General features: G+C 43.9%; 2 protein-coding genes across 2 annotated transcripts; one reads left to right on the top strand and one right to left on the bottom strand.

Moving 5' to 3' along the window:
• Window positions 1-15,279: 15,279 nt before the first annotated feature.
• Window positions 15,280-18,660, bottom strand: LOC129580679 (uncharacterized). Its single transcript, XM_055471320.1, has 4 exons — window positions 17,573-18,660; window positions 17,198-17,291; window positions 15,731-16,435; window positions 15,280-15,646 (listed from the first exon to the last, which is right to left on the bottom strand). The coding sequence occupies exons 1-4, from the start codon at window positions 18,399-18,401 to the stop codon at window positions 15,433-15,435; spliced, it is 1,842 nt and encodes a 613-aa protein (XP_055327295.1). The 5' UTR covers window positions 18,402-18,660; the 3' UTR covers window positions 15,280-15,432.
• A 1,448-nt stretch (window positions 18,661-20,108) lies between these two features.
• On the top strand, window positions 20,109-21,533 carry LOC129581473 (N-lysine methyltransferase SMYD2-B-like). Its single transcript, XM_055472582.1, has 5 exons — window positions 20,109-20,309; window positions 20,470-20,643; window positions 20,967-21,079; window positions 21,176-21,440; window positions 21,513-21,533. Exons 1-5 carry the CDS (start codon window positions 20,109-20,111, stop codon window positions 21,531-21,533), a joined length of 774 nt encoding a protein of 257 aa, XP_055328557.1.
• Window positions 21,534-22,039: the final 506 nt, after the last annotated feature.

The raw sequence follows: 22,039 nt of genomic DNA, 5'->3' as shown, positions 1-22,039 counted from the left end.
GCCCAACAAGAAGAGTTCAGTTTCTGGGGCTAATAATCGACTCTTCCACGCAATCAGTGGTTTTACCACAAGAAAAGCTTGTCAGCCTTGCAAAAATGGCAATGCAGTTTTCGCAGCGTAAAAAAGTTAGTAAGCGCGAATTACAGTGTCTTGTGGGACACATGTCGTTCGCATCGCGCGCAATCCTCGGAGCACGGACTTTTACCCGGTATTTTATCGATGTTATGCAAAAGCTTAAGGCTCCATCCCATTTGGCAAAAATTACGAAGGCTTTGCAGTACGAATTACAGTGGTGGAGCGGATTCGCAGCGGCAGTTAATGGCCAGGTGCAGTGGCCGGCAGTTTATGGAGCTAGGCAAAAGGTCACCATTGCCACCGATGCGTCATTCGGCGGCTTTGGAGCAAGCATGGAAACCGCATGGTTAGCAGGCAGCTGGGACTCGTCATACGTCCTACCCGGTAGATTGCAGCATATGGCAGGCAGTTGGCTTCCGTCGCCAGCAGTGGACGGCGCATTGAAAGATAATATTAATTATCTTGAGCTTATCGCAGCATGCATCGCAGTTTTGGTATGGGCACCATACCTCGCAGGCAAGCATATTGTGGTCGCCTCCGACAACAGCGCCACGGTTGCGTTTTTAACGCGCGGAACTACCAAAATATTTCCGCACTGCAGTGGTTGAAGATTCTGTTTTATGCGTCATTACGCTATGACCTTTACGTAACCGCAGTTCATCTTCCGGGAGTAACAAACGTAGCGGCCGATGCCTTGAGCCGTTTAACACTGGATGTCACAAACGCGGATAAATTCAGGTCTGTATTTCGCAGTTTTCCCGGAGCGCCGTTACCGGCAATCGCAGGACAAGCATACCCGCTTGATGGATCTGGAGAAACGGCTGAAAAGTTTGCGGCAGTCTGCCACAGCCAGTTCATCGCAGAAAACAAGGAAGGCGCAGTGGAGCCGGTACATGAAATTCTGCGCGGCGTATAACCTGGAAGCATTACCGGCGTCGGTACATACCGTCAGTTTGTATATAGCAGAGCTTGCACGCAGTTTGCAGCATACAACGATCCAGAATTATGTCAGCAGCTTAATTTCTCTTCACCATGAGCACAACATGGTGGCACCAGATCTCACGCATTTTGCAGTAAAGGAAGCATTGGCAGGCGTTCAGCGTCTCCGCGAGGAGTTGCCGAACAAGCGAGCAGCAGTAGATGCGGACCTGTTGTTAACTATCCACAAGCATTTGCATGCAGTGCAGGCAGCGCGCAGGAAGGCCTTCTGGGCCGCTTGCTTATTGGCATTCTTTTCTTTATTGCGGGCATCTAATTTGTTTTGTTCGTTCAGAAAGAGCAGTACGCATGTTAAAGTTTTGAATGTCCGGCGCATCGAGATGGGGCTGCAAGTATCAGCGCCAGCGCTAAAAAGCAACCGCTACAAGGGCGCGGAAGTACATGTAGTTGTTCCTAAATTGGGCAGCAGCAGTGTACTGTGTCCAGTAAGCGCAGTGGAAGTATTGTTAGCGACAACGAAAGCGAAAGGAAATGACCCGCTTCTATCGTACCGGTCAGCCGGGCAGATGGTGGCAATGACGTCTCACGTGTTCAACCGTTGTTTAAAGCAAACGCTGGCAGATGCCGGAATCGACGGCAGTAAGTTATCCACGCATTCCTTCCGGCGAGGTGGTGCCACAGCAGCAGCCAAATTCGGAGCATCGGCAGCGGTAATTAAAGCGCAAGGCAACTGGCGCAGCAGCTGTTATGAGAAATATGTCAGTTTGGATAATCGCAGACGAGAGGAATTCGCACAATGTATGGCAGCAGTCGGATCGCGAGAGTGATTGGGGGTTTGGAGGCGTACCTGCCCTGTGCAGGCGTTCTTTTGAAGTTTGTGCTATGCTTTTGTTGGTTGCAGTGCAGCTGTTTGTTCGTTTCCGGTGGACAAATTCGTCCACCAGGGATTTTGTTATTAAAATCCACCCCCCCATGCGCGGCAACGTTTTATCGATATAGTACATTGGAGTTAGGCACAATAATGAGTAAGATTCTCTCTAGGGAGAATCTGTTTATTATTGGCCTACACGGATAGCCACTCCTCCTCTCAGCCGGCCACCGGTCATCGGTGGCGCGTATATAAAGAGCGCAGCATACCGGCAACTTCCAGTTGCATGCAGCAGCAGCAAGCAGTTTTCCCGCCCGCCCACTCCTAGGAATGCGGATACCGTGGAGACCGTGGGAATTCGGACAAGTGGAATCTGTCGTTTCTATTAATCTATGTATTTAGCTTGTTCTCCAAGATTATGCTGTTCACAAATTCAATATTATTGTTGTTTTGTGGTGGATCTGTGTATATTTGTGCGGAGGCGTACCTGCCCTGTGCAGGCGTTCTTTTGAAGTTTGTGCTATGCTTTTGTTGGTTGCAGTGCAGCTGTTTGTTCGTTTCCGGTGGACAAATTCGTCCACCAGGGATTTTGTTATTAAAATCCACCCCCCCATGCGCGGCAACGTTTTATCGATATAGTACATTGGAGTTAGGCACAATAATCGTCGGTGTCAGCGAACTGACGTTCAGCAAAATGTCGTTCAGCGATTCGTTGTTTCAGCAAACTGTCGGTTCAGCATTTCGTCGGTCGGCAAATACTCGTCAGCAAGTTGTCGATCAGCAAGATGACCGTCAGCGAGTTGTCGGCGTGCCACAAAAAAGCTCCTATGCGAAAAAGCTGTCTACTAATTAGAGTTGGACCTTTAACAGCGAATTAGAAATGTTATGCAGTAGTAGAATATGGCAAAAAGGTGAATCAACAAGAATTCGAGCTGCACTTGTGTTTACTTAAACGCGACAAAAAAGGAATTGAGTGCGGTCACAGCCAGCTTCGTCAGACAAGTCACGTCCAGCAGCCTCAAATCGGCATCCGTCCAGTTGTGCGCACTTCCGTCTGGCCAGAACCCAGAATACCTACAAAACAGTTCGTTACGGGAAGGATACTAGCAAACAATACCCGGGTTACGCTCACAGCTGAAGGAATTGCCGGATTTTCTGCCAATTATTGGGATATTCCAGATTGGCCATCCAGTATTGATGAATGGACTGCACGCGCTCGTATACCGCGGTGGCCAACGGAGGGCAGTTCATTTCCGCAGCTAGCGAAAGCGCCCTGAGAATATCGGCTGCATTTTCAGTGGAATTCAGCATTAAGTACGGGATGGTGATCGAAACTATTTGGTGGCTGACTGATGTAAGGAGCCCACTGTTTGGAAAATCAGCGTGGGGAAAAAAGTGCCACATATTTCTGACAATGTTCTCCACTGTGTACTGACGAAGAACCAGCCGCCGACAAACGGTGATCAGCTTGCAAAAATCAGCACATCTACATCCACTAGCGGGATTAGTAAATTTTGTCAGCCAACCGTCGTAAAAGTCCCATTCATGCCGAAACAGTTCCCATGTCCAACCATTATTTATGACAAAATAATTTAGCCGAATTTGTTTGGCGGTGAGTAAAGGAGCCAGAATTTTGGCAACTAAGGTCCAATCAGTGAAGCCGGCAACATCGATTAGGGTAAGCACTTCAGTCTGCGCGGTAACTGCCTTATCTAAGCACCAGCCGAACCTGTAAATCTTGTTGAAATAAGGTGGCTGAAGTCTGCGAAACGGCGGAAGCTCTTCTATCCGGAGTCCAAATAGAGAAACTTTGATGATCACGCGTCGGTGTGCAGCACGCTCAGATAAAAGCTGCCACCATAGCGTGGAAACCCTTAAAAAAGAATGGGCTACCTACTTATAATGTACCGCACTGCAAGATAGTTATAGCATTAGATTGTTACAATGTACCGCACTGCATTAATTTGTGCATCCTAGTCACCTTCGAGCAAATAATTACGAATGTAATAGCTTTAATCAGTCTTCCAAAGACTGGTTTAGACTGAGAATATTCAGGCGATTTGTTTACCTTTTTGCGTTTGCTTGAGTGTGCAAATCCAGAGTGTATAGAATATGGGCCATAACCGGAAGTATCACATCACCCATCCGTCCGCCCTCTTCTGGATCTGCCGTCCAATAATGGTATTATTTGGTTAGTTACGTTCGAGCATGGATAACTTTGAACCGAGGAGGATACCAGTTATTCTCATCCTCACTGCATAAACGCCAAATTCCCAATCCCAGAACCTGCACTCTTTAGATTGGGCACGAGTAACATCTGGTTCATTGGTCATAGCTGCGCTTGCGCAATAATTACAGCCTACAGGTACGTGACTACCGCAAGAATCGTTTGTCGGTCACCGCTTATTTCGGTCGTAGCACATTATCGGCCTTATATACAGTATTTGAGAACCGATAATTCGTAAACACAAGAAACATACAGTAGGAAATTATAAGCACCTAAACAAACTGCAAGCTACAATAAGATGACACAAAGAAATCTAAAAAAACCTAGGAAACGGACAAAAGCCGAAAACAACTAAGAAATCTTAAAAGCATAACCAGGGCACATTTTTAGAAGTTATTGTCAAATTCTGTTTTGGCCACGCCTATGGACCATGGGCAGATGGAATAATTTTTTTAAACATACTACGATAGTATACTACAGCTTAGGACTAAAAAGACACATACTCCCACCCACAGCATTCCGAACGGATGCGGCGCAGTGCGCTGTACGAGTCAGTACGACTCAGCTAAAATATCCGGTTGTTGTACAAGTGCACTTGCCACATGCGCACGGATATCTTGGTATGGGGTTATGCGTCTTTTTAGTCCTAAGCTGTATCTGTTAACAAGAGATGAGATTTTTTTGAATTTACACCCGGTCTACACTATGCTGTAGCTTATGGACATCGCACCGTCGTTGTAACGTTACTGAACAACCTGTCCGAGACCAGTTTTAAGTACTCGTCCAACAAATCAAAATAAAGAGCAGTGCAAATCCTTGTCTACTAAAAAAGTAAGTGTGAACTGCACCATCTCTAGAAAAGGTGAATAATGATCACAGCGCACTTCACCAGGTTCTTACACCCAAAGCCGTACAGCGCTATAACTAGAAGTATGTGTGGTCCAGCGTGGATATTGTGGATCATTTTTTTTTGACGTCCACAGATAAACGTTTTGAATAAACTTTTGAATAAATATTTTGAAGTCATCGACTAAAAGTTGTGAACGAGTTTTTAAGTTAAACTGGCATTGCACAAATTGTTCGATAACGTAATAACGTACTATGCGGTGCATTGCCCAAATGCTACAGCATAGTGTAGAACTTATTGTTAATTAATTCTGTTTTGGCCACGCCCATTGACCATGGCACATGGAATAATTTTTTTAAACATACTGCGGTAGTACTCTATCTTTTTACAAAAGATAAGATTTTTTTGAATTTACACCCGGAAAATGTGCCGTGGTAAGAAATAAGAAATACATGAAGTTTAAGAAGCCTAAAAAAGGGTAAAAGTACAGCCTTGTAGTACGGTAGTCCGGGGTAATGCAGCGGCTGTTTTGGAATCTGGATACACTTAACGTACGACGAAAGTTCACGTGTTACCCCAACGATTTTGGATGTTTTTCAATGTTTAAAATTTATGCTTTTAATTAGTGTAAAGCTGCGCACGAGAATTGTTACGTTTACTGGCTGAGGCCTAATAAAGATACAGCAGAAATGAATGGAGAATCAAGCGTATGCACACCATTCATTTACGCCCACCAATTGTATTTCCGTCATACGTACCAAAACTTCTCTCTTCTCTTGGACCAGACGTAAAACTGGGAATCATGGGCGGGAGAGATTGGGCGCAGCTGGCTATGGCTTCAACCAAGGCACTTTCGCTCCATTCCGCACGAACGTACGGTGTTTCAGCAGGAATTTGAGCGCAGATGAAAGTGAGATTATTTCCCCTGACAGCTACAAAGAATCGGAATGCGACGGCTTCGTTACAAGGATGACGCATCCTTTGATGATCGAGGACAAGGAGATACTCATGTCCAAGTGCATCTAAATGCACTCTTGCGGCTTCAAGGAGGCATCGGCGCATGACCGATACGTCCAACATGCTGATCATTCGAGCGTCAGATAATGGAACATTGTATTTTCGATAGTATAATCCGTGAGTTTTATTGAGCAACGGTGGATCGTCATTGGCGGGATGGATATCGACGGCAATCTGGCACAGATGGACTGTTAGATACTGCGGCACCGATCCCCCATCCAGTCTAACGTAGAATGCATTCACTACCGCCGTTGTTGTAAGGAGTCTGGCTGGGCGGAAAATATACGGTCCGTTCTCGGTATTGCGCAACGCCACCTGCACTGCATAACTGCCGGAAGCGGCCACGTCATCATCGATCTGGCGCCACAGCGTGTCATTCAAAAGGTTGTGCGCGCGGACCTGACGGGAGGGAATCCAGGCGGCGGGAGTCGTTGCGGAATCGAAATTAATAAACATGAGGTCATCATCAATATCCTGCAAATATCCCAGCCAGCATTCGCCATTTTCACGATGGACAAGCACCGTATTCCCGGAGTTAATTTCAGTGCGGAGATCGCTCACTAGGCCGCTGAACGGATATCTCAGAATGGCATCCATAGAATGACAGTTCTAGATAATTGCTTAAGAAGAGTACTGAGTGTTTATCAAGCTATCAGGTCGGTTCTTCCTCCAACTTTGCGAAGGTCTAAGTACTCTCGTTTCAACTCGCTGTCGGCGATATAACCCAGCTCCAAGCCTCCAACAGTGCATCAGAGCAGATTAGAAACTGAATGAACGCTGCAAAGCACTATCATAAGAGTAAACTAGATACTTGGTGGTTTAACCAAGCCTTTCAAATATATAATTAGTCTGACTGACCGTTTCAAATGTGCGGAGCGCTGTACGCATTGCATAACTGATAACTGCATCCGCGTGCATGGTGATATTGTTCAGAGAATTACGCAGACCTTTTAACCTACCATTTCAAACTACACAACAAAGGATTTCTCTCCATGGGACGGATACTATTAAGCAGAAGGTCTGGTGCTGCAAGTTCATATCATTCAAAAGTGTGGACCATCTGAGTTGAGAAAGGTGCCAAAAGCGGATTTTATTTAGAAATGTCATCGTAATACTACGCCTGCCCTTCCCGATATCTCCGCAAGCGAGGGTTGTGCAGCTTGTGCAAATAAGTTTTAGTTCTTGCGCTACTTCGAGAAATTTCATATCCCGGCACCCATTTGAGCTTTTAACTATATTCCGGCACCCGCCTAGATGATAATGCCTTCTTAACCGAATTTTGTTTTTGGATCTTGATAAAGTTAATTTATGAGCTCAAAACCAATTACGCTACTAATACAGTAAAACCTCTGACTTTGAACACTCGCGTAAATTAAACACTGGTGTACAGTGAACGGTCATTATGGAATCGGCGCGTCTCGTAGACTATAACACAGGGGGACCTCGCGTATATTGAACATCTCCCTAAAGTGAACATTGAACAAATAAGCTGGAATAGATGTATTTATATACTAAATATTTAAATCTTTTGAAAGTGAACAAAGCGCCGGAATCTGGTTTCGAAAGAAAAACAGAAAAAAGCGCTTAACGGACCAGAGTTTACTAGACATTCGCTGGTTAACACCACATAATTTTTGATTTGTTATGCGCGAAAATAGCGTAAAACAGGCTTGCTAACGGGGCTGTCCCCCTCAAGTCGGCGCCTATTCGCCCTCAGGGGCAGCTTTAGGGTGCAGATGCACTTAACCAAGGTCGGCCCCCTGGGGGCAGCTGTTCTGTACACTGAACAGCCGTCTACTTTGAACGAAAAATTTGGAACCGCAGGTGTTCAAAGTACGCAGGTTTTACTGTAACGGCAAAATGAACGATAAAACGCGTCACTGAATTTTAAACACCTGTACGATATTCAACAGCACCTGAAACTGGCCATAAGATCTACACCGGCACCATCGTGAAGAAAACATTTCGTTGCTGCTGATAAAAACTATTTTTTCCTCGGATGTGCGATATTTTTAAGGGGATAATAACGGATGCAGTAACTAATAACAGAAGCTCAGTTATATACAGAACGGTAGACGCATTTTTGTGAGAGCTATTATTTAAACTATTTAAACGAAATGGCTACGCGCGAGAGCATCTCGCGCTATGAGTTTTGGCTACGCGCGAGAGTTTTCAGGCCGAACAAAATAAAAACTAAAAAAATTATAAAGTGTTTAATACTTTGTAGTTTATAGAGCCCCCACTTAGCATACTGTACTGCCTTATACGGCATACTGTACGGCACAACAGTATACGTAACCGTAGTGAAAACTGGTACTGCGAAGACTCAGACATTCCCGTATCTTTTCAACGCCAGTTGGTTTTTTGTGCATAATGCGCAGTAGATAACGGCGGGTAACGTGTGTCATCACGATCCGGAGCTTATCTGCGCTCCGAATGGTCAAAACAACTATACCGCACGTATTCAAGATACCGCGCTGCACAGCTCCGTTTTCTAACATACCCGTCCTTATCTCTATGAATCATAACTTATGCACCATAGTGCACTGCACTTGCCGTATACCAGCCAATATAGAAAGATGTCTGACTTTTCGTACTGTAACGAAAGTGCCGTACGTAACCGTAAGCCAACAACACGGTTTTTACAATGAGCTTGCCGTATACTGTGCTGCCGTATACGGTACGGTCAATTCGGTTATTTCTGCCGTAACCGTGCACGCATGGAGGTATCATCGCACAGCCGCTGTACAATGGTGACAATCATTATGTGTGCGCCTTCTTTAATTCTCAAAACCCTGGCGTGGTGCGAATATACTGCTTAACCGGTCAAATGCCCACCGATGCTTTGAAATTGCAACTCAACTTCCTGTTCTCTTATCCCGACACCAAAGGCCAGGTGGCCATAGAATACGTCCCCGTGTACGCCCAGTCTCCCGGCAGTAACAACTGCTCGGTATACGCTTTTGCGTATGCGTATGACCTTCTGCTGGGGAAACAGATCCAAAGCGCAAATTACGCCCGGGACGAGGATTTCCGATAGTGGTTCTTAGATATAGTACAAACAGGAGCACTGACACCTCCTCCTCGAGTATAGGGAAGAAACGCCCGAATTGAAGGAAAACTTCTGTGACAAAAAATAACGCTGTAGTAACGGCAGCTAATGTACTGCTTGTAATTCACCGGCTGGGAATGCCTACCGGTTTCCGAACGACTGCAGTTTGGCTGACTGATGCAAATTGCCTGATGCGACAATTTTAATGCACTATAAGCAACTCCAGAGCTGAAATTATGTCAAAATGTACTGATTATATTCATAAATAGTGGCGCCGAAAAACTTTTGCGCGTAGCCAAAACTCATAGCGCGAGAGTATTCTCGCGCGTAGACATGACGCCATTTAAAACAGTAACAGCAGATTTCTGGGCACTTTTATCTGTTTTGGTGTTGTACTATGACTATAATCGTAATTGAAATTATGTTGAAATCGCTTAATTTGGTTGGCGTAATTGTGCTCAAAAATGCAGTAATCAATAACTTTTAGTACGCATAATATTTCGAAGAGCGCTAGTTTTTCATGCTCAAAATTTAAACCTAGCAAGTAAAGCAAGCCAGCGAGCCTTGTTTTTTTCTTCCAAAATCGTCTTTTTCGACTCCAAACTTCGTCGCATGTATTGTCGCAGGTTGGGGCTCCCCGTTCCTCTTTTCGTTACACTTGCATGGTCTGTGTATTACTAGTCCGTATTGTTCTTCGAAATCCCTAAATCTAAGCGTGACCAGGTTTCTCCGCGGTGTATTGGGAGGATTTCATACGTAAATACAGAGGAATACAGTTAATGATATGCCGCTGTTGCTTCAAAAGTTCAAACATCATCCCAGACAATGAACTATTTTTCCTTTGGGTAATTTTCTACAAGAATTACTAGTACCTATCCATCGGTGTTTGATCAGTTTAATGGCAGTCCTATTGAAAAAACAAATACCAGTATTCAGTCACATAAGGAATGTTTCAATAATTATTCTTTCACATACAGTCAAAGAAAAAGCTGTTATGCAATTGCACGCAGCACAAATGGAACCAGTACTAATTAGAACTGGAACTTTATTTTAACCATTACACTCGTTTTTATTTGGCATAAGCAGTATTACTGTGCGAGTAACCAGAAAGATATACAGCTTGGCAGGCCCATTAAGTTATAGTAAATATTAATAGGTCATTACAGACGCTATTATGAAAAACAGTCACAATGACAGACTGCCAGATCGGCTTTGCTGCTCAGATCGCTACTGAATTCAAAAGGAAGGCGAGGATTTTTGCTTTTGCATCGAAAAGATGGAATGTGAGCGCGGGCAAGTATATGCAACATGATAGTTCCCATGGACAGTTCTTTGAAATCCCTCAAATCCAAGTCTTTAAAGTATGTATGAAGACCATACGCCGCCCTCCAATCCAAGTGCGCGCCATAATGCAACTGCACAGCATAATCCGCTGCTATGCCTGTGCCAAACCTGTATAGAAGAAAATGATGTCCCATTGAGCACCGTCTAAACGTACATACGTACTTAGGAACAATGTGAGCCATTGCTACGATGTGAGCCATTGATACGATGTGAGCCGATGTGAGCCATTCTGTTACTCGACCTCCAAAAAGAAACTCAAGCAGCGACTAAAAAATTCAAGTGTCCACTTGTGTCATAACAAAACCTCGGTGTATTCAGCCTTCGCTAAAAAAACCGATTTTATTGTGGTGCGCTGAGCATGTACGGATAGCTTGATTGTATCTGAAGCATTAAGCAACGAAAACGATCAATTATCCTAAATTGCTTATCTACCGCATATGCTCGATATTTCTGTAAGAAATTGCGGGGCTTGTCCCTCAATTTCTTACAGAAAGGTCAGGTAGTGCGAAGTTCAGTGGCCATTCGACCATGTTTATCGCAGTGCGTAGATGCGCTCCGCAATTAGATTGTCCCAGGATGTCCCTTACTGCGCCGACCGTTTTTTAGCCCAGGATGTCCCTTACTGCGTCGACCTTCCGGCAGGCAATTACTATTATTCGGACAAAATCATCTGGTGTACACCCAACCACTAGCAAGCCAAATGCACGTTACGTGTACTTAAAATGCTGCCTTATATGGGCTCCCCTTATATTACTCTCCCTTATCTGGGCTCCCCAGCAATATGAGCAACCCTCTACACGGGCGGTTACGTTATTACTCACACTTTCGCAGCTGTTATCAGTGTTATGCTTGACTGAAAATTTTGATGTATTTAAAATACTTATTTTGCCAGTACTTTTGTAGCATTTAGTTTGTTTCAAAGTGCTCAGGTTGCATCAACGACAGATTCAAATCTTTTCTAAAATTCAAATCTTTCTAAATTCAAATTCTTTCTAAACGTTGCCCGGTTAAATGCATTAAGAACCCCATGAAAAAATAATGTGATATGAAATTTTGGCATTTTTCAGTTTGTTCATTGGCAAATCCGGTTAAAATTAATGAAAAATATTATTGTATAGATAATATATATAAATATAATTCGGATGTGAAATTTCGGAATTCTTTGGCGTGCTCACTTGTAAATCCGGTTGAAAGAAGTAGAAAAGGGTTCTGCTATAAATCCGATAAATTTAATTTGACGGGTATTGCTAACTAGCCGGGAGCCCAGATAAGGGAGAGTAATATAAGGGGAGCCCATATAAGGCAGCATTCGAAGTATAGCATAAATTTAACGCACTGTAAAAAATAGTGCCAACTTGAGTCGACGATACAGTACGTTACGAATAATACAACACGTACAGTTCGACTAGATGCCGCAGTCCATTCCACTCATCACTAGGATAGGGGTACTGTTGGACCCACCCGGCATGCAGCTTCCGGATTTGGTCCCGAACGGATGGATCGATCGGTGGGCAGTGGCGTTCCAGAGCTTGCTTAAGCTGCGCAATGCAGTCACCGTCACTGGCGCTCACGTCGAACTGCAACTCCGGTATAGTGATGATAAGGCTATCCGGCGGCTTTACTTTGCCATTTTTTGCGAGTTGATCGGGTAAGAACTCACCTTTCCATGCGCCGCAGTTAACCCCTACATTAAACATCTGCACACGGAGACAGACACTTTTCAGGAGCAATAGTTGAAAGTGAATATTTCCCCACTCGAAAAGATGCGGAACGGCTGATCGGTAGCGTACTCCAGGTTCGTACGGTGTTTTCAAAATCTTTGCCCAACAATTTTTGATAATAATTAGAGGAATTCTATTTGTCATGGTGTGTATATTGTAAATGAGCACAATAACGGGATCAATGGAATCCGTCCGATAATTCATGTTAACTAATGCCAAGGTTTTTGTATTGGTGCTAACGATCCGGTGGAGTAGCCGTCCCAAACGGTAGCTTTCCGTCTCCGCGCGTTGTTGTAACAGCGGACTTAGTGCGCAGAAATCAATGGTAACGTAATTCGACGATGTCGGCTCGCCGAGTAAAGTGTTCCACAGCGCACATACTCTGCAGAAACAGAATAGTTTACTGGCTCCAGTAATGCCTTGCTTATGGGATGTGGCCTGGTACATTGTGCCAAGCTCTTCTCCATGCATGGGAACCTTCGCTTCCGCGGCCTTCCAGACACTTTTTTGCAATGTTTTTGTGACCTTCTATAGTCAGATAATTTGCATACACATTAAAGACATTGATGTTCAAAACCGACCGTTTAAACCAAAAATTTTCGACTTCGGAAAGTGCATCAAAAGTTACATAATTAGCCAACCTTTTTGAGATTTTACACGAAAAAGCACAATACCCTGAAGAACGTAGAACACCGAGCTCAAAGTAGAACGTAGAACACCGAGCTCAATGTTTTACCATTTCTCTTAAAAGCTTAATATGAATTTCAGGAGTTTTGGAATTGATTCTAAAATTTGAAAAAAAGAGATACGGGAACCGTGGTTTAGGCAAACTTTGAAAGTCTGTCCATAATGAGCACTTTCGGCACACTATCAAAAGTTTAAGCTTTTCGGAATCCCACTTCAACCATTACCTTCAGCCGGATGTTGCGCCAAAACTATTATTCCACGGCAATGCATACAGAACATTTTATTTTAGAGGCTATAAAACGATGCGAAAAAGCATTTTAGAGTGTGCGAAAGCGGAAGTTCAAGCGCATGTGCTGATGTACTCGAATTCGGCGCCATGTACCGAGCGATTTCCCTTAATTACTGTAATTTGCCCGCTTATAACCATGAGCAGTGTCATAATGCCGTAACATCACACTGTCGTACTAATGACATACCGCGTTAGTTTGCCTTGCGAAACAGTATCCAAATAGTACATGACTGTGGACATAATTTCCGGCAGTAGATTGGAAAGTTGGGATTCTTCCCGTTCTAAAATAGCGAACAATGTTATCCCTTTACATGTGTGTTACGGTATCGCCTCCACTATCGACCGTCACTATCGTAATGTGTTACAGTAATTGCCATAGGCAGTGCTAAGCCGGGCACAATTTTCGGGTCAAAGGTCAGAAAAATCTCATCTTTGGCAGAAACATAGTATACCATCGGAGTATATTTAAAAAATAATTTCATCTGCAGAGGCTCAATGGGCGTTGCCAAACAAAGTTATTCAACATGTAATACTACTGTATCAAAATCTTTGCAGTGCACTAGCACAGTGCTCTTACAGTACATTTTACAGCTCTTTTTTAAAAAAGTAATGAGTTTAAAAAAAAACAGCTGGTGCAAATTGCACCACATGGGCATTGCCGGAATGCAGTAACCTGCTGTCTAAACAGGCAGAGAGAACAGAGCACTTACTCCTGTGATGCAGCCGTTGCTTAGTTATGAATAGTCAAGCATACCTTTGGCAGTTAACTATCGAATAACAAAGCAAAGGATTAAGGAGGATACCTGATTGATTCTATAATTCAAGCAGTAGTAGCGAAACCTTTTCTTGAGTATATTCTAATATTTTCTTTATGTGAAACAGGAGCAATAACAATAAAACGAGCGTTGTCGTTGAACAGCCAGTCACCAAAAAAAATGGCTGACCGTGTGCAGTGTCGTGCACAAGTGAGATGGCGCAGCCCATTCCGACCCTAATACATACCGACCGGAAGTTGCCAGTGTTCCCAGTTTTAAATTCAACAATGAATTGCATACCAGATGCTAGTGCCAGGATGGGTCGCAAAGAGGAAGAGGCGATGATGCTGCATCCTGAGTTGGCAGAAAACCATATTCAACACGAATCGGTACACAGCCCACCACAGGCTTACGCGGAGACGGTAAAAGTGAAGGCAGTCGTATCCGACTCCTACTATTCGTATAACTCTGACCGTCCGATGCAAAAACTATTGGTTGGAGCCTGGAGGGGTAGACAATCTGGAAATGTACCTGCGTGTTTCTGATTTTAAAACCCGGTGTGTTAATACAATAAATTCCGTTCAGTTTTGTTTTCATTTTAATGATAAATGTTGGTGTTTCATTTGTTAAGCGCTGTCCGTCAACGTCTGGCAAGTTTTCCGCTTTTTCGTGCTTTGATTAGCTAAAGTTACAGTGGCTGTGGAATTGAATTTACAGATCGGCTGTAAATTGTTTAAAATGAATTTTAGGAGCTACCCGTACTGTAGCTTGAGTGAATCATCTAAAATTAAAAATTGCACCAACCGGTTACCTTTCGGTTTTTTCTTCATCAGATTAAACAGGATGTACCTTTTTTAACGTACGTGAAATTTTCAAAAAATCCTAAACCGTGTCTGCAATTGTGTCTTGGAGAAATCGTCGATAAAAGCGCGTTGCCCACACCCCTGACCATCGCACACGCCCAGATAGATGCAGTCACCTCCACACATTTTACAGAAGAATATCAGATTCTGAACACTTCCAACGGATAACAGGCACCATGCCTCCAGCAACCCTACTACCGCTCCCCCATACGAAACTAGTTGCAGCGGCGACAAGACTTGTCGCCGGTGGAAGTACGGTTGGTGCAGTATTGTTCGATTGGGAAGAGCACTCAGAGAATCAGACACGTCATCAGGCAACCTACCTTCGATATGCCAACTAGGCAGGAAATACCAAACCTAATCTGAAGTTGCAAATATCCCGTCCTTCCCTTAGTATGGAAAAGCATCTGTACAGACGGTCGCGCTGTATGCAGAATCTATTGATTTGGATATCAACTATCGTTTTTCGTTGTGACAACGATTTTAACGTTACATGCAGCGCACAAAGGCATTACGCAACTGGCTATCCTGATTTATACGTGTTCTGACAATTCAATTCAGCTTGCCATTACCTCTTATCAAGCGGTGGCTTCAGTGTTTTGTAGTGAAATGTAATTCGGCTAGCTAAAGGAGTTACTAGCATACAGCACTGTGCAGATACTCAGTATCATGCCGAAATTATCCAGTAAAAAATTATACTAAATTGAATAAACGATTACTTGTCTGGCTGATCAAATCGACATTGAATTCAAAAAGGAAGAAGAAATGTTTTGCTTTGGCATCGGAAAGACGGAATGTGAGCTCGGGCAAGTATATTCAATATTATAGTTCCCATGGGCAACCCTTCAAAATCCGTCAGATCCAAGTCACAAAAGTATAAGGCATGGTTCCGCGCCACGTCACAATCCAAGCCGCCATAGCACCATTGCGTAGCATGGTCCGCTGCTACGCCTATGCCAAAGCTATAAAAGAAAATAGCCGTTGACAGTTGAGAGCGCTACGTAATGATCCTGGGATCGATACATAAGGTGTAATACAGCACATACAGTTCGATTAGCTGTCGCAATCCGTCCCACTGATCACTAGGACAGCGGTACCGTTGGACCCAACCGGCGTGCAGCCTCCGGATTTGGTTTCTAACGGATGGATTAACTGGTGGACAATGACGTTCCAAAGCTTGTTTAAGTTGCATAATGCTGTCGGCATCACTGGCGCTTTCATCAAACTCCAACTTTGGTATAGTAATGATTAGGCTATCCGGCTGTTTCAGTCGGCCATAATTTCCCGGTTGACGAGGGAATAACACACCCTTCCACGCACCGCAATTAATCACTACGTTGAACATCTGCAAACGGTGACAGACTTTTTTCAGGAGCAGTAGTTGAAAATGAATCTTTCTCCACTCGAAAATATCGGGAGTGTACATATAGTAGCATACTCCGGGTCCGTACTTTGGTTTCAGAATATTTGCCCAGCAGTTTTTGATAATTATTAGAGGAATTCTACGTTTCATAGTGAGTATATCGGTAATGAGCGCAATAACGGGATCAACGGTATCCGCCCGATAATTCATGTTAACCAAAGCCAGCGTTTTTGTACGGGTGCTAATGATCCGATGGAGTAACCGCCCAAGACGGTAGCCTTCCGTCTCCGCGCGCCGTTGTAGCAGCGGACTTAGTGCGCAGAAATCAATGGTAATGTAATCCGAAGATGTCGGGTCGGAAAGTAAAGTGTTCCATAGCTCACATACCCTACAGAAACAAAGTGTTTTCTACAAGGTCCAGTAGCAGTAATGTCTCGCTTGAGGGAACTGGCCCGATAGGCCGATACACTTCACCAAACTTTAGTGCAAGCACCCTTTCGCTTACGTGCATTCCACAGACTTTGCTTGCATTGTTTTATGACATTCTACAGCCAAATAATTTGTGTTCAAGGCACATTGATGTGAAACCGTTTGTGTCCATAATATCCGTTGGAGAGTCATGTGCTAAAGAAAATCTAAAAATTCTAACTTCGGAATGTGTACCAACAGTCTCATTATTAGTCTATCTTCTTCCAGTTTTGTATGTAAACACACATTATCAAAGAATACGTTTGTTAACCGAGCCAGGTGTTCATAATTTTTTCTTAATTTTAAAGTGAATTTCAAATTTTAAAAAAAAGTGACCATGTTTCGGTGTAAGAGCGATCTGTATGGTTATGCGCTCTCTATATGCATAATTCCACAAGATCGGCCCGTAATAAGACTTTCTTGCACCTTCGAAAGTTTAGTACACCTTTGAAAGTTTAAACTTGTTGAAATCTGTTATCACGCACATAAATCATTGATTTTGGTTTTAAAATGTCATAAATCGATGTTTGGGAATGCGAGCAGGTGTAGTAAGTTTCCCACGCATGCATACTGATTATCACCATGTACCAAGTCATTTCCCTTATTTAGCACCCAGTAATAACCACGAGAAGTGTCATACTCGTATTGTAACATAACGCAAACTGTCGTCCTAAAAACATACCGCTTTAATTTTCCTTGCGAAACAGTATCCAAGTAGTACGTGACTGTGGACATGATTTCCGGCGGTAGATTGGAAAGCCCGAATTTATTTTGTTCTAAAATACCCGACAATATAATACTTTCAAAAGTGTTAGCCTGGTGCTACAATGCCTGCTATATTAACCACCTTCTATGCATAGATCAGCTATATTGTTTACTCACCTCCAATTTTATTAAACGTCGGTCAAAAGTATCAAAAAAATAACAAGGGTTTAAATTACTGTTAGTTTAGATCATTTAGTTTGGCCCTATAAATTACGAAATTATTCGAACACGATATCTTGGAGCACTCGCCAACGGAATTATCTAACGGAAATACCAACGCGCTAAAGTTTACCTTTGAGAGCAAGCGAAGACAAGACGGCAATGTCTGGTTGCGGCCGGTAGCCGACGTTACCCAAATGTTCAGTCAGACCAGTGGTCTGGAAAAGATAGTTTTCGATTCCGGCGGCAACTTTCTTCTCGGTGTCTGTCAACCAGCAGGTGTTGTGCCCGCATTTGCGACTCAACGGACACATGACGCGTGGATAGCAGCATTGGATGCGCATAATCACAAAAACAATTTCCTCTTCCCGGATCCTAGCGAATGCACTATCGCGATCCATTACTATCTGGCGATGCCCCTGGCGAAATCCCACATCCAGTAGGCGCTCAATATGAAACTCTTGCACATCATTTAATAAACGCAGCTTGGCGGAACGATACACCACCTTTTTAATGGGAATCCGGCAAATTCCGTCAATGTGGCGATTACGGGGCAGCCGTTCAATAAGCTGCCAGTGGTGCACGATATGCGCTTGGTACTTCTCGGTACTGCACGACACATGCTCGGCAACGCAGCAGAGAAACTGGTTGTCGTAGCTCCAGTTGCACAGAAGTTTGGCCGTTTGGACGACGTACGGTCCTCCCACTTCCCGACGGACGGCTGCGTAAACATTACAGGGAAGATCGAATGTTATTCTGGGTTTCTCATAATGCCAGACGTGCTGCAGAGGAACCCAGCGCGGGGCGATGCGCTCGCAGTCGAAATCAATGAAGACCTGGTCGCCATTGATGTCCTGGAGATATCCCAGTAGGAATTCGTCCAGGCTGGTTAAATTCACCAAAACGGTGTTGCCAAGGTTGAACTGTCCACGCCGGGCGCCGCAGGTAAAGTAGGAGTTCATGGCGGGATTCAGAACAGGAATCTTTGCAAGACGCAATTTTACATGATCATCGCTCTGTCTTGCTGATGGATTAGCGCCATGGGATTAGAACCGGGAGAGATAAGCAACAACGGAAGCGTTCACATGTTTTTGAAAAAAATGAAGATTCTATCTGCGTATATTTGTGTAGACTACTATTTTTGATCGGAAGACTATAAGGTACAGGTTTATATATGTCAGCATCCCCTCAAAAAACTACAAGCACCGTATAAAAAAAAGCTCGTGCGAATGCTGTATGGGAAGATGCCGATAAGGACGTATACTTTACTCCAACTGAGGTCTGAACGTTAGCTTGTGGCCTTGTGCTCATCAATCGATGCACTAAATCGATAATCGGATGCAGTGCTCACGCAGCATGCGCTGACAAACTGGCACAAGTACTATACTTACCAAGACACGTGCTGCTTTATTATGCGGTGTGTGGCTCATGCGGCAGTACGTAGTCGAACAACGATTAGGTACATAATTATAAGGAAAGACAAGAAAACAGCCGAGAAGAAGGGATAACCACCCAAGTGTTGTGCGGCACGCTCAGCCGCCATGGGTTGGCGGTTGCGAGCGCCGAATTCGCAAAATATTTATTTAATCGTTTGGCGTTGAATACCGGCTGCTGTTCTGATCAATTTAGTACTGAAACATTTATTTTGGATTTATGAGTTGATCAGCCATTTTGCGTGTTCCGAATATTTTATTATTAATCTGAAGGAAGCTCTTGAAAATGGAGAATGTGAAATTTCCATTCAAACATGACTGGTTGCCAACTTGCCGGTACTGCACGAGCCGCGCATGATTATCCCTTATTCTTCCATGCTTTTTTTGTATGAGTATCTTACTCGTCTGTTTCGTCTATCCCGTATGAGTATCACACTCGTTCTCGTACTGATCGAATATCGATGAAATATTAAAGAAATACAGTTAACTATCTTAGATGCAATTTAGTCCCTATCCAAGTGTACGGGCTTGGCGTTTCTGTGATGTACTTTATGTACAGAGTACTAGCATCACGAAACTGTTACAGTCGCGCAAAAGAGCAGGACGTAAAATAATTACTCCTTATTCTCATCGACAAAATGCTTAGGTATGCCGAATTTACCGCATTTTCTTAGTCTACCGGCATTGACACCCACAAGATTCGACAACCTGATAGTACTACGGTAGCTTCATCTACTGTAGATTTAGTTGTAACTAAACGATTCTAAAAGAAACTCAGTAAAAGAATCTCATTAGCATTTCGCCGCTAAACACAAGTCTGCAGCTTGCACAACTTTTTTATACAATTATACTTAGTCCGTTTTGTGGGCCGCCATCATTCGACGAGATATTTCGCTGGTTGAATCACATTAATTTGGTAGTCGGTGAACTGAATGCAAAATGCAAATGTGCATTTCAATGCAAAATGCTAATGTGCATTTCTGTGGTAAGTTATACTAGTAACTGAACAGTGAACACCTCGCAGTAGTAGAGGCTTGCCGAAGGCTCACTTGTCATTTGTGCAAGCGGTTGCGACCCGCGCGCGCACGGAGCAGTGTAGTACGTCAGACTGAACAGTACGAAGTAGACGATTTTTTTCACGTTCAGATACGAGGAGAGTGAGTGATAAACCACAACCGAATTGGTGAACCCTTTACATGTCTAGGAAATTTACCTTCAAGTAATACCGTTCCCGCAATGGAGACCCAGAAGACCGTGCCAAGCGCTGGCACGCGAAGCTTTGTTCCCGGCGATATTATCATAGCTTGTGATCCTTTGGTGTGGGCCCTGGAGAGGAGCGCCTACATAACGCGCTGTGCCTATTGCTTAGACGACAGTCCAGAACTACGAAAATGCTCAGGATGTCAACTGCATCGCTACTGTAATGCCGTCTGCCAGGTACGGTGACTACTGACTAGTTGGAAGATCTGCAACCATGGCTACATGGGTATTATAAACCCGAAAGTTGGAGTACGCGGGCGATACATCGCCCCCAAGTGATAGACATTCTTAAATCTGCTATCTTAACAGTAATAATATTGTGATTTGCATTTGGTAGGCGGCTGACTGGAAAGTGGAGCATAAACTGGAATGTTCGGTGTTGAAGAACAGCAGCAACAATGCCAGCAGAACGTATCAGGAGTTGGCGAGCATCCTGCCTGCGGCCGCAGCAGAATCAAGCTCCCTGCCTATGATCATTGATATGATCGCCAAGTTGGATAATAAAGTCAGGGTAGGTCCAGCTTTCAAGGTAATCCACACTCATCAAATTCTCCATTTCTTGGTTCGTCCAGCAAAACTAAAGTTGTAAAGCATTAAACTGTAGTAAGTAGCACAAGGTGGAATCTGCAGACTGGGTAGTTTTTCGGAGACTTTGCAAGAAAACAAAGCGCAAAGAACGCTTAGACTGCATTTATTATTGTAATATGAAGTCAGCAGTAGAGACTTCCGAGATCGAGCACCCTGGGTACTCCGCGGTTTGCACAACTGGTCCGGTCCAACGTGAAGGCAATTTTTCAGTCCATGGTATGATATTCCCGTTTTTTATCTGTCTAGAGAAACACCATGATGGACATCACGGGATTTGGGCGGAAATCGGCCAAAGATCTTTTATTCATGCTGCCCACAGATCCCTCGAACTCAGCAGCCGAACGGATGAGGCTGCCTGTGTAGGTTAAATTATCAGCATCCATGTCAACGTTTGAAACAACGTGTGTTGTTTACAGTTTAAGATAACAGTTGCCAGTTGGTTTATTTGTTTACAGGATGTTGGCTAGTACACAGCTCACCATACTCGGCCTGCCTGTCTCTGACTTTCTGACCTACTATGCCATCCTGCAGCATAACTTTGTGCCGGTGTGTGATGTGCTCGCCAACGGCGAATGCGTCGGCTTAGCGGTGTACCCTCAGGTATCGCGTCGCCAAATGACACCGGTGTGCTGGGACATCAATGTGGTGCTGAACTGTCGCGGACGACAGCTGGTTGTCCATGCTGTGGAGAACATTCCAAACTATACAGGGCTCCAGGATGTAAGTCCGGAAAGTTTTGTACAGGGACATCGTTAACTTGAATTAAATGTCCTCGCCAGTGTTTATGATCAGTTTAGCAAGATCGGCCTGTAAGAAATTCGAAAATGCAACTTGCACGCGACGCTGATAGCCTGATAGTAATTAGAGTTTATTAGTTTAGTAGCGATTGAGCAATTTATCAATGGTGAAATCAGCTCTGCAGTAAGACCAGCACGGGGAAAGTTGACTTGTCGGTGATTAATAATACAATGGAAGTCAAAATTCTCTTACATTCGGTCCGGGACCGAATGACCAATAAAAATAAATGGCCAGGACCACATGACCAGTAAACTGAAAACGCGCAAGAATACGAACAATTGTTCCTGGCGTATCTCCCAACGAAAACCAGCAAGCGATATTTCAAACGAAAGACAAAAAAATTTCAAGAATTTCGATACCAAACGGGTCATCCTTTATGGGATCTAAGAGAAAATCGAGCCATTTTAGTTTGTCGTAGACAGCACATTTTCTGTGTGAAAACGACTCAAAACTGAAACCAAACCGCGGATGCAAATCCTATGCTATGTCTACGAGAAACTTTAGATGCCTCGATTATCTTT

The sequence above is a fragment of the Paramacrobiotus metropolitanus genome, unplaced genomic scaffold, assembly GCF_019649055.1.
Source record: "Paramacrobiotus metropolitanus isolate TYO unplaced genomic scaffold, Prichtersi_v1.0 Parri_scaffold0000001, whole genome shotgun sequence".
NCBI lineage: Eukaryota > Metazoa > Tardigrada > Eutardigrada > Parachela > Macrobiotidae > Paramacrobiotus > Paramacrobiotus metropolitanus.
The sequence above is the reverse complement of the archived record's forward strand: the minus strand, read 5'-3'. Positions and strand labels throughout refer to the sequence as shown.